This window comes from Arachis ipaensis, chromosome B10 (genome assembly GCF_000816755.2).
Source record: "Arachis ipaensis cultivar K30076 chromosome B10, Araip1.1, whole genome shotgun sequence".
In the NCBI taxonomy this organism is placed as follows: domain Eukaryota; kingdom Viridiplantae; phylum Streptophyta; class Magnoliopsida; order Fabales; family Fabaceae; genus Arachis; species Arachis ipaensis.
The window spans coordinates 55,010,031-55,022,722 of NC_029794.2; the positions used below are offsets into that span (position 1 = coordinate 55,010,031).

General features: G+C 31.6%; 1 protein-coding gene across 2 annotated transcripts in view; it reads right to left on the reverse strand.

Annotated features, from left to right (window-relative positions):
- The window catches only part of LOC107623943 (WAT1-related protein At1g44800), a 10,384-nt gene continuing 5,320 nt past the window's right edge, over positions 7,629-12,692 (reverse strand). The window contains exons 3-7 of one of the 2 annotated variants that reach the window (XM_016326353.2): positions 9,778-9,894; positions 8,797-9,052; positions 8,379-8,537; positions 8,125-8,276; positions 7,629-8,041 (exon numbers count right to left, since the gene is read on the reverse strand). In XM_016326353.2, coding sequence (XP_016181839.1) covers positions 7,855-8,041; positions 8,125-8,276; positions 8,379-8,537; positions 8,797-9,052; positions 9,778-9,894 — 871 coding nt within the window. In that variant the 3' untranslated portion in view covers positions 7,629-7,854. The remainder of the gene's footprint in view (positions 8,042-8,124; positions 8,277-8,378; positions 8,538-8,796; positions 9,053-9,777; positions 9,895-12,692) is intronic. The other variant, XM_021113247.1, reaches the window with a different exon arrangement.

The window sequence follows — 12,692 nt, forward strand, 5'->3', positions numbered from 1 at the left end:
CAGTCCTTTTTCAGCCTCTGAATCAGATTTTTGCTCAGGTCCCTCAATTTCAGCCAGAAAATACCTGAAATCACAGAAAAATACACAAACTCATAGTAAATTCCAGAAATGTGATTTTTATTTAAAAACTAATAAAAATATACTAAAATCTAATCAAATCATACTAAAAACTATGTAAAAACAATGCCAAAAAGCGTATAAATTATCCGCTCATCAATATACCAGAGATATTTTAATATTATTTTAATCCACCTCCAAGCCAACCAATCACAACTCACCTTACACCCCCAAGACCTCCAAGGCTGTCTCATTTGCTCCTTGTGGCCGAAAATAGTTAGAGAGAAAAAGAGAGAAAAGTTCTTAGTTCCAAATCTTCAAAGCTTGATTTCTTCTGAAGTAAAACTCAAATCAAAATTCATATCCAACCAAAATGATCATCTCTTCTTTCTCTACATAACCATATAACATATCAAGGCTGGAAATAAGTGAGATGGCTGTCTCCCTCCCTCTTCAATTCAGTTTTCAAGGAAAACCATGCTAAACATGTGTCTTCTTGATGTTCTTCCTTAGATCTCTTGCTTAGCTTGACTTGTGAGCCAAGATTCTTCAATTCCTAGAATTTTTAATGTGAGTAATCTCTTTCTAACATGTTGGTTAAGGTTTGGTCAGTTGAGGTTTTATGGATTCAAAGTTGTTCTTGATGTGTTTTAGGAGGAAAAAGTGCAAAAAGAACACCTAAAAGCATAACCGGATTTGAGGCAGCAAATCAAGGTAGGGTTTGGTAAAATTAATCTTGATTAATTGTGTTTGAGTTGGGTGATTGTTGTATGCTTTGGTTATGCTTGAAATTGATTGCTTATTGATAGTTAGATTTATTGTCGGTTTAGAAATTTCTCTTAATAGAAACGGAATTTCTTCGTTGTAAGTATAGTTCCAAACCATCTAAGAATTATCAATCAAATTTTAAATATGTTTGGTTGTCACAAGTACAAAACCCAATAAAAATTAACCGAAGTATTCAAACCTCAGGTCGCCTCACAAGGAATTGCAATGAAGTGATCAATTATTGGCTATGAAGGAACAAAGGGGGTTTGATTTGGTAAAAGGGGCAAGAAAATAAATGGCAAGAAAATAATGCAAACAACTAAAGAAAGTAATTAATAAAGAGAGACATTCATGGCAAGGATTGAGAATTAAGGCTTTCTATCCTAGTCATACAATGATTAACAAGAGCTAATCCTATTTCATCATCTCCAACATCGGAAGAAGGTACAATGTTAATTTCAACATAGGGAGAAAGTCAAATAGGACTAGTTAATCTCAATCCAAAAGTCCTAATCAACTTACTAATTGAATTAGCAAGAGATTAGAGTCAATGGAAATAATATTAACTAATCACTCTAGATCACCAACATGAGTTGGGTATTCATGACTCAAGATCACCTAATTTCTTTTTCCAAGCCAAGAATGCTAAAAAATCTACTCTAAAATCCAACCAAGCATTTTATCAAACACTTGGAGGGCATAAAAGGAAAGCATAATAAATTATGAGAAATATAAATTCTACAACTACCAAATACAAGAAATTAACAATAGCAACTCAAATAAACAATAAAAGAACCTCAAACATCAAATTGCATTAAAGAAAATTCAAATCCAACAATAATTCATAAACATAAAAGAGGCATGAAAAGGGAAATTAACACTACAAACTAAGAGAATGAAGATGTGGAAACAAGAAATCACAAGGAAACTAAAGGAAAACAAGAATTAAAACCTAGATCTAAGATGTAAATACCTAAGAACCCTAATTCTAGAGAGAAAATGGAGCTTTTCTCTCTAGAAAACAAACCTACATGATGCTAACCTAAAACTAATTGCTCCCCTTTTGTCCAATCTTCAATTCTGTATGAAATACCCTCAGAAACAAGTTGGATTTGGGCCTGGGAAGCTCAGAAATCACCCCCAGCAAATTCACTTTAATGAGGTCACCTGCCTCTTGTCACGCGTGCACGTAGACGACACGTGCGCGTCACTGGCAAATTCCCTCTTCACGCATACTCGTGAGGGATGCGTGCGCTAGGGCATGAAGATCTTCTTTTCACGCGTACGCGTGGATGACGCGTGCGTGTGGCCCTTAATTCTCATATGCTCATTTCTTCATGAATTCTCCACTTTGCATACTTTTCTCTTCACTTCTTCCATCCCATACTTGCCTTATGAATCTGAAATCACTCAACAAACATATCAAGGCATCGAATGGAATTAAAGTGAATTAAAATTAGCAATTTAAAGGCCTAAAAAGCATGTTTTCACACTTAAGCACAAATTTAGGAAGAATTACAAAAATATGCTATTTCATTGAATAAATGTGAGAAAAAGTTGATAAAACCCACCAAATTAAGCACAAGATAAACCACCAAATTGGAGTTTATTACTTATATGAGCTATTCTTGGTGAAAGTTTGTTGAAATTTTGATGAAATTTGATTATATTCAAGCTATTAAACATGTTCTTGAGTGCAGCTAGAAAAATGAACCTTAGGACTTAAATTACGGTTGATTTAGTGTTGAAATCAAGTAGAAAAGATGGGATTTTAGTGGCTGCTAATTTATTATAAATTTTGGTAAACATCGATTACTGAAAAGATTGAAAAACGGGTAAAAACAAAGAAAGAATCTAAAAAATTTACGAAGAACACAAAGAACACTTTGAGTGTAGTGAAGAAAAATGAAGAACACCTTTTTGATCCATAAAAGGGCAAGGAAGTAAATATTTTGGTGTTTGGGGGGTTATTTTGTAATTTCTAAAAGTTGGGGTGGTTAAAGTAGAAATATTAAAAGTTACGGGTGGTAAAAAGTGAATTTTAAAGGTTAAAAGGTAAAAAGGCAAAATTTTCGAAAATATATTAATAAAATAATAAATAATAATAAAATATTAAATAATAATATTTAATTAAAAATAATATTTTAATAAAATAATAAAATAATACAGAAAATGCAGTTTTTTGTAAAAGTTTTAGAAAGACAACTTTAATTTTAGAATCTCATAATTACCTTCATAAAATACTTAGGGAGTGGTAATAACATATTAGTGAGGCAAAGACAAAGGAAAGATAAAAAAGTTAAAGAAAAAATAAAAGTCGAAGAAAAAGTCTGTAAAGTTTTAATGACAAAATCAAACAGAGATTAGCGAACGAACTAGGAGAAATATAGTTAGCTCTTAAGTTGAGCCTAGGGTTAGGTATAATATGAAAAGTTAAACTGTTTCAGTATAGACTTAATGAACCTATACTTGGGACAGGCTAACTATTCATACCAAAATTTACATAAACTTTAAATACATACGTTAAACAGAGAAACCAGAGTAGAGTAGAGAGACACAGAGAAAAGAGTAACCAGAGAAGACTAAAGAGATAAAAAGAAAAGAGTAATATAGCTATAGAGAAAAGAGTAATCAGAGTAGAGTAAAGAGATACAGAGAAAAAAGTAATCAGAATAGAGTAAAGAGACAAAGTGAAAAGAGTAATATGATAAAGAGATTAGAGAACAAGCAGAGGGCCTGTTGAAAGGTCGTTTGTTGCATTAAAGCAACTCCAGATATATCTGTATGTTCATCTACTTCATTAAGCCAGTCAGATAGTTGGTGGTGCAGCCACTAAGAACGCTTTCCTGGGATACTTAGCTATAATGCTATTCTGTAAGACAAAGGTTGCTTACAGAGGTATCGAGATACACATAGTTAAAGAGTACTTCTGTAAGACAGAGGTTGCTTACAGTGAGTGTGTTGTACTCATGTAAGACGGAGGTTGCTTACAGTGAGTGTGTTATACCCCTATAAGACAAAGGTTGCTTATAGTGAGTGTGTTGGGCGTATATCGGCTAATAAGTGCCGCCCTACAAGACAATGCTTGCTTGTAGTGGATACCTTGCAAGACAAAGGTTGTTTGTAGTGGGTATTGCCAACAGGAAAGCCTTATCCAGACAAAGGTTGCTGGGTAACGTCAGGAGCAGGTATATAACCGACAAATGAGCTCATTACCTACACTAGGGCTAGACATGCATCATACTTGGTTGTGTGTTTCCTCTGTTATGATTATTGTATGAATGTATACTTTCTTTGTTTGTGTTATATTCTTTGTATCTGTGTTTTATTTTCTTGTATTATTCTGTCTGTATTCTATTTTCTATTTTCTCTCTTTTCTCTATTTATCTGTATCTTTTGTTTACTTCTTCTCTGTATTCTGCTATTCGTCTGTGAAACAACACAGAATTAATGAACGTAACTAATAACCCCGGCCCTACTAAGAACTTCCCAGTTCTTATCCCTTCTCTCTCCCTCCCCCCTTCAGATGGAAGCAAGAGTACCCTTCTGTAGTTTGTTGATGATCATTCCGCAAAGAAGATTCCGCTCTAGGTAGTCTTCTGAGTCTAGATGAACTCCGTTATCTGTCTATATGTATATACTGTGAGATCAGCCAACGTCTGCACCCAGTTTGTATGCAAACTTTAACCTAAATCCTATGTGCGAGACTCCTGTTTCGTGGCTACTTGATGAGGTACCAGAGAGACGTCATATGGCAATGTCTAATTGTGCAGAGGAGTAGTAGATGATGTTCCACCTTTTGATGACGTTCCACCTGACTTGAGTTTTGAAGACTTAGAACGTACTTTCCCTCGCTTTAGTAGTCTAGAGGGACTAGGTGAGTATAGAGTCTAGGCTAGCCTGAGTGCCAGCTTAGGAACTTCTTGAACAGGTCAAGGCCTGGGATGTTGTATGTATATATATGTATATGGTTATTATCTAGCTATATCTAGGGGTGTTCTAACTAAAGATCTTTACTCTAATAAAGGCTGGATCACCGAATATTGTCAACTACTTGTGATGTACTTATGTGTGGTTGTTTATAACTATTTTATCTGTTATCATTTGTGAATTGATTATGAATGATTCTATTTATTAATCTAAATGTTTTCAAAAAAAAGTACCTCGCAAAATAACTACACTTTTAACAACGAAACAGGCTCATATAATAAATAATAGATAATAATTAGGAAGACAAGTTGGTAGCGCTCAGTTTCTAGTATGATCATGACGTACCAGAAATTGGGTTGTTACAAGAACTATCGAGATCGGCCTTCAGAAGGCTGGGATCTCCCAAATATCTTTTTGTATCCAAATGGGGAGCTTGGCCCCATGTATCCAACAAAAGATCTACAACACCCCTCTCTAGGTCGTCTAACTCGGCTAGATCATACCTAACGGTTACAAGGGTATCTTGCCAATATAGGGGAAAAGGAGGTTCTTGGTTCTCGGGAAAAAAGAAAGGTTGGACACCTTCAGCACCCCAGACCTTAAGAAAGTAATTTTTGAAATCATGAAAAGAATCATCGAAGATAGAAAAAAACCTTCCGACCTTGTACAGCTCGAAAGGATATCCACCCCGACTTCTTTGTGGAACTATTGGGCTTTGTTGCAACAAAGAGATAGAAGAAGACGTTTAAAGCAGGTCATATATCCAAATCCCGATACAGGAGCTGGTACATTTTCATAAAAGCCCAAGAGTTCGGGTATAATTGAGAAGGGGCAAGGTCAGAAGACCGCAACACATCCATCTCGAAATCTGTAAAGGGAAGTCGGATACCTAGCCTAGTAAGAAACAATCATAGGCATAGAAGAAAGGTCGTTCAGAATCCTCTAAAGGGGGAAACACACTCTCTCCTCTAGGTCGGACGGTTCTAAAACATAGCTTCTCTCATCTTCCCTATTTTCACATATGCTATGATGCCTACAAAACTCATCACAACACTCTTTATCAGTCACACGGACAACTAAGAACATTAGTATCTACCCAAACCCGAAGAGCAAGAGGGACCTTAGTTGACAAATTCAAGATAACATGGCGTGACATAGATGCTATATCTATAAACGCAAAAATAAAGCAAACCGTTACTAAAAGAAGTCGGAACTCGTCCAATACAAGTCGGGAAAAACATCAAAATCAAAAAGAAAGTTTCTCTTTTCAAAAATACCCCTACAACACAACCAAATGGTGCCTTTCTTATACAACGTCGTCATGTCAAAGCGGTACCATTAGGGGCAATACAGTGCATAAATACAAAGGGTAATAGCTACCGTAATACACGGTAATACAAATGAAGATTCTTTCAAGAAAGAAGAGAGTCTTTCAAAAACTCTTTTGGTGACAAACGTTTTTTACTTCCCAAAACGCTCCACATAAAACTCGTAAGGAAATCAAAACAGATTTTTCGGGAAAGAGAAAATGAAAACCAACCTTGAAGAAGATTGTGAAAAAAAGGGGGGAGAGCACATCTAAAAACAGCAAAACACGAACGATCCCCTCCATGCCGGTGAAAGTAAAAAACTCTTCAAAGACCAAGATAGAGAAATCTTGAAGTAACAGAAGCGGTTGAAATGGCACAGAGGAGTTCTTTTGTGAAGAAGTAAAACAGTCTTTTCAGAAACAACAAAAAGGAGAAGAAGAGCTGAAATGTCCCCTTTATAAGAGACAGTGAACCAAAAACGGCTCCTTTACTCCTCTTTAAACGTGCGCGGATTCCAAGGAGCAACTGCCGTGCAACGTCTAGAAGGGAGATCTTAACAGACTCCCAAGATAAAAGGAATAGTTACCTACCAGAAAAGATAGAACTACTCCAATAAAGGTGGTTAGCAGCTCTACTATAAATACACTGGAATCTCCAAGTATTATATACGTTCTATCTACCAAAAACCTACCTAAAGTCCTTACTAACTTAAACATTAGAATCTCTTGTGGATACCACCCCCAACCTCCTTACAAGAAACTCGGACAAACGACACCTCAGCACCTTGGCACCGAAGAGGTCGAATGCTACCACACTAAAAAATCTGAACCTCACGTTCAGACCCAAATTGCCAAGATTATTTAATCGATTAGATAGTGAAAACAATCAGTTGGTTGGCAAATTGAGTTTTTTATTATGTTTCATGAAATGATCATTTAGAGGGTTTAACCATTCAATAGAATTGTTAAACCAGTGGATTGACAGCTCAAACCAATTGTTTGTATGGCTCAAGAATTCAAATATTTCATAACAATTAGAAAAAAATAATTGGATCCCTAATAAAATAGATTGGATAAGTGTCGGAAAGCCTGCAACGGGTAATTTTGGTAAAATGACTTATTTAATTTGCATCAACTTTGTAACGTCTCTAAGGTTTGGCATACCTAAATATACAGACATGAAAGCCATATATCATAATAATAATGTATCATATCGATTTATAATATTTTTGTCACAATCATGGAAAGAGATTATTTAATTTTAAAAAGAAAAATCAAAAGGATATATTTATCTTTTCATAATTATTTATAAGGATATTTTAGTATATATAATAATATAAAAATTCTTTTTAAAAAATAATAAATAAATGCTGATTGAAATAATATGATCCATGAGTAATTTTTTATTCTGCTATTTTTTTATGATGTTAGTACGTATTATTTAATCATTGTACTAAAATAAGCACCTATGAAAGATTAATCTTCACCTAACCATATATAATTTGTTGTGTAGCAGAGAATAATTAGAAAAAAATAATAGAAGAATTAAGAAAAAGGGACAAAATAGACTCAAAGCAACTTTAATTTGCATTATTATATTACAGATACTCTTCTGACTGCAAATTCATCCAAAAAGATTAAAAGAAAAACGGGTAAGAAATAAATAGGACTACAGCCATTAATATAGGTACTGGGAAAGATTTTTTCTACACATGACAAAATCTTTCTCGACCTCATTTTTTCAGTAGGAAAATTTTATGGCACTAGTGAAAGTGCCTATTAGGATGTTTTCATTTTATCTCACTAGGAACATTAACATCAATGTTTTCAAAAATGTTTGATCCTGATTTTGTGCTATCCCTTATTGGCAATTCTTGGCCCTCAACTTTCACTGCTTCTGTATTATTCACATTGTCTTTGCTTTTCCCCCATACCACAGTGTATAGCCCACAAACAATTACAATAGCTCCAATTACGCTGTAAATGAACAAGTTAGCATATTAATTAACTGACTAGTGTCTCAGCAAGAACTAAACATAAGACTTTGATATGGAACTGACCTTCCAAGATGAATTTGCTCAGCCAAGACAATGGTACCCAATGCAGCAGTGATAATCATAATTAGAGGACTGAAAGAAGTCACAAAAACTGGTCCACGTTCCCTGGTCACAACTCCTTGTACATAATATGCAATTCCAGAACACACCACTCCCTGGTTGAAGAGCATTAAATTATTTATAAATTAAATCGCCATACTAATAATAATAATAATTGAATTAAACCAAGATGATAAGTCTAATAATATATAACTCACAGAATAAACACAAGCAAGAAGCCTTGAGTCCCAGCCAATGGACCAAACACTCATATCACGTTCAAATATAAAGGTTGCAATTGCACCCTCAAAAATGCCCAAAAAGCATATCCAAGATGTGAGTGAGAGCTCTGCTGGGTACATCTTCAAAGTCAAAGACTAAAATTCCACAAAATAGAAACACTACTAGTCAGAATCTTATATTAAATACAATAAAATTTGACTAAAGTCTCCAAGCTAAATTTTTTATATGGATGTATCGGTAACCTATAAATATACAAAATATTGAGATGAATTACTGCAAATAATTTTGCTTTGTTAAATTCAAAAAGATCGAATTACAAACATTTTTTTTACGAAACCCATTTTCATGTAATTCACTAATATGGGGCCGTATCTTAATTTACAATGAACTTACTTGCAAGATAAAGAAGCTAGCCCAACCACCACAACTTGCAATGAGCATGAGTGTGCCAATCACCCAGTTTTGTTCAGAAGGCTCAGTTCTTGAACCGTTACGACTATCATGGTGGATGGCTCCTCCTCCATGTCCCTTTATGAACTCAAGTGCTGGTCCTTTGTACAGGGTCATGATCATGGCTCCTGACACTGTCACCATTGTTCCAATTACCTTCGCTACGCTGTGAATCTTTCTCAAATTCACTGTCTCTAACCTGGTTAACAATAATAACCAAAAATTGGAACAAGAGATATATATATTATTAAAACATACATAGCTTAGATATTCTTCTTGTTGCTCAACACAACTTACACAGGGAATATCATCACATTGTTGGACAACATTATATGATTCAAAATTATTGTATATAATATGGTATCTACTAGGGTCGTGTGTAAAAGTAATTGAGTTTTATGCTTTAATATCGATAACCTTGGGATATTAGTACACAACATCATGATATATACTAACGTTTTTGTCCGACATTTTATATTTGTTGAATTACATATTTCTTAATTAATTTAAAATTACATGTTTTAACCAAATAAGATCAAAGAAGGAAAAATAATAAATAAATAAACAAAATTGAAAAGAAAAAAAAAGACTGGTGTATGTTAATATTAGTTAAATTTTTTTTAGAATTTATAATTTAAAATTAAAATAAAAAAAGCCAACTTTCTAATATTACTCGTGTTATATTATATTTTGAACAACATGAACAATCATCAATCAAATAAAGATACAATACATCCTAATTTAATGCTACTAATTAAATTTAAGATTAATTTACTCTTTTAACCCTATTAATTCACATTGTTCAAAAATGTTGTTAGTTACTTATACTTTTCCTATTATTAATGCCACAATTATAAAGCAGCTGCTCATTAATAATCATGTTGTGGTGAACTAGTAGTTATTGGAGCTTCCATCATCAATTACCTGAAAATGAGAGCCATAACAAAAGTAATGGCTGGGAGGACATTAACAATGGCCGATGCAAACGTTGTTGAGGTGCTCTTCATACCCATGTTGTACAAATTTTGGTCAAGAACTGGCCTGTATGTTGTAAACAAATAAAATTAGCATTCCTCAAATAAATTTGTTATATATAATATAATGTAATATAACTATTTAGGTATTTTTATCCAAATAAGTAACGTTTGATTGTTCTTATTGCTCATATTTTCTAAACAAAAAAGATTTAGTATAAGACAAAGAAAAATATATGTATAATTTATGCTTCAAATTTTAAAAGGATCTTGTATAAAGGATATTTTTTTATAATATTATGACTTATGCCCCTTTATTTAACAGTTTAAATTTTTCAAATAAGTAATTTGATCATGATGGTTAAAAATGAAGTATAATATATAACATGTATACTATAATTTCAAATAATGTGTAGGTTAATAATATATAGATCTAATAATAATCAAATCCATTAGGGAAAAAGAAAATCTAGTACTTTGTGAATAGAAGTACAAAAGATGAAAAGATGGGCCAAGCTATTTCCTTCTTAAGCTAGATGACAGATTCCCATTGTTCATGGTATATATGACGATCAAGAATAATTCCGATTTGTCGAAGCTTGTTGAACATTTTTTTTACAGATTTATGTTAAAGTTAGTAATGAAAAATAAATATATTTTCTATAAAGTTAATAAGACTATTTCTATTATAAATTCGTTTAGAGACAATGAATTTAAATTTATTCTTATAAAAAAAATCTCTTGCCCATACAAGCATATTTTGTGACATGAGTGAGATGTAAATGAATTTTATAATAATCTCAAGGGTTTTATATCCATACTAGTACTAGTGCTCCATATGCTCAACCAAGGGTGAATAGCTATAAATTATGTTCTTAATTAAGATGCTAATGCTAGAATTATTTAGAGGTATAAATTAATCCTTTTATAGACCATGTTAACACGGCAACATGGACTTTCAGACCCTTTCGTTACGTGATCAAATTATTAAAAGGACAAAACAAATTGAATTTGTTGGTAGGTGAGAAAATGAATGTTGGATACATTTGGATTTTTTTTTTGTTTTTTTTTTGCCTAATAATTTTAAGAGCATCTCCAATACTTGATTTTAATTTTATTTCATTTTACTCACAAAATACTATATAAATATTTTTTGAAATTATATATTATAAAAATTAATTTAAAATTTAATGTAAAATTCGTAACTCTAATGTTTAATTTTATTTTAATGTAACAACGCTACATAACAAAATTATAATATTCATTTAGTGGTTTTAATGGATATACAAATAGCAACATTTTACTCGTCTTTCTTTAAAATAATATTGGTAATTTGGTATATTTTTAATGATACCACAATATCATTTTAAAAATTATATCCAAAATAAGTTTTCAAAATGAAAAAAAAAAAAAAAAAACTTTTTTCCAAAATATATTTCTTTCATTTTATTTTTTTGAAAACAAAAAAGTACGTAATAAAAAAAGGATTTTCTTCAATATGATTTTATATGAGGATCGATGCTTTCGCTGTATTTGACAGTTATAATGTGATAATTGAGTTTCAGTATAATTTTAAAACAATTAATTTTACATATGCATGTTTAGTTTAAATTAGTAGATATACATAAAACTAATTTTTTAACCACCAAAAGCCTAACAAGTTTAGCTATACTTGAAAAAGGAAAACTAAGACTCATTAATAAAAGTAAAATTCATTTATTCACGGTACATGGTCAATAAATATTATAATACTTGACCAATAATAATTTACACTCATATTTATAGATATTTTATACATAAAAAAATATATAATTTACACCTATATTTACTAAAATTTTGTTCGTATAAATTAATATCGTTTGCACCAACGTTTTTCAGAATTTGTACACATGAATTAATAAAATTTATTTGTTAAAATTAATTTAGTGTTTGTACCGGCTAAATAATGGCTAAAATACTAAATATTAATGACATCTAAGAATTTTTCAAATAAAATATCAAAGTAAAATATTATTTTAATCTCTTTAAATAAAATTATCCTTTTTCTTTAAATATTATTTTTTTCTTATTATTCTATTATTGTTTTTACCTTCAAATCACAATAATCACCACCATAAACACTACGATTATAATTTTTTGTCACTATTTAAAAAAAAAGAATTCATCTAATAATTATCACGTTATTTCAAAATTGTGAGTACCTATTAATTAGATTATACGGTGTCTATGATTATAGTAACTAAATAATTTTAATAATACTTAAAAATATTACAAAAATAATATATTTTTAATTTATATTTTTAAATATTATTAATTCATTATTGATAAATAAATTTTATTGATCCTCGAGAATTTTTATTGTTATTTTATTCAAAAAAAGTGTACCCTACCCGGTGATTTTGTGGTAGGTTGTTTTCCTCTGGATGACGTGTCCACTAATAAAGGTGGTGGGTCAACATGAGCATTATCGAGTTTTCGCATTTTCATAAAGTTCAGATTATGGATTATGGCATTATATGCGGATGAGAATAAGTTTGTGTTATTTTAACAAATTTGTTTTTAAGTTTTAAGTATGACACATATCATCTGAACCGGTTTTGCAGAATATAGCATCTGAATTCAATTACATTAAATCACAACTTGCTAGCTATATCCTGTCTAGCTAGCTAGCTCAAATATTTGGTGTTCTGCTAAGCAGCAAGAATATATTTGTCGTCCCATCTATTTCAAAAATAAATAAATTCAATATTGATTAATTTGGTATGTTAAAATGTGAATATATTTATATTTATTATTTGTCTAATATATTAAATTAGTCAAATGATAAAAGAAAGGAAAATATTGTTTAATTCATATATAAAAGGA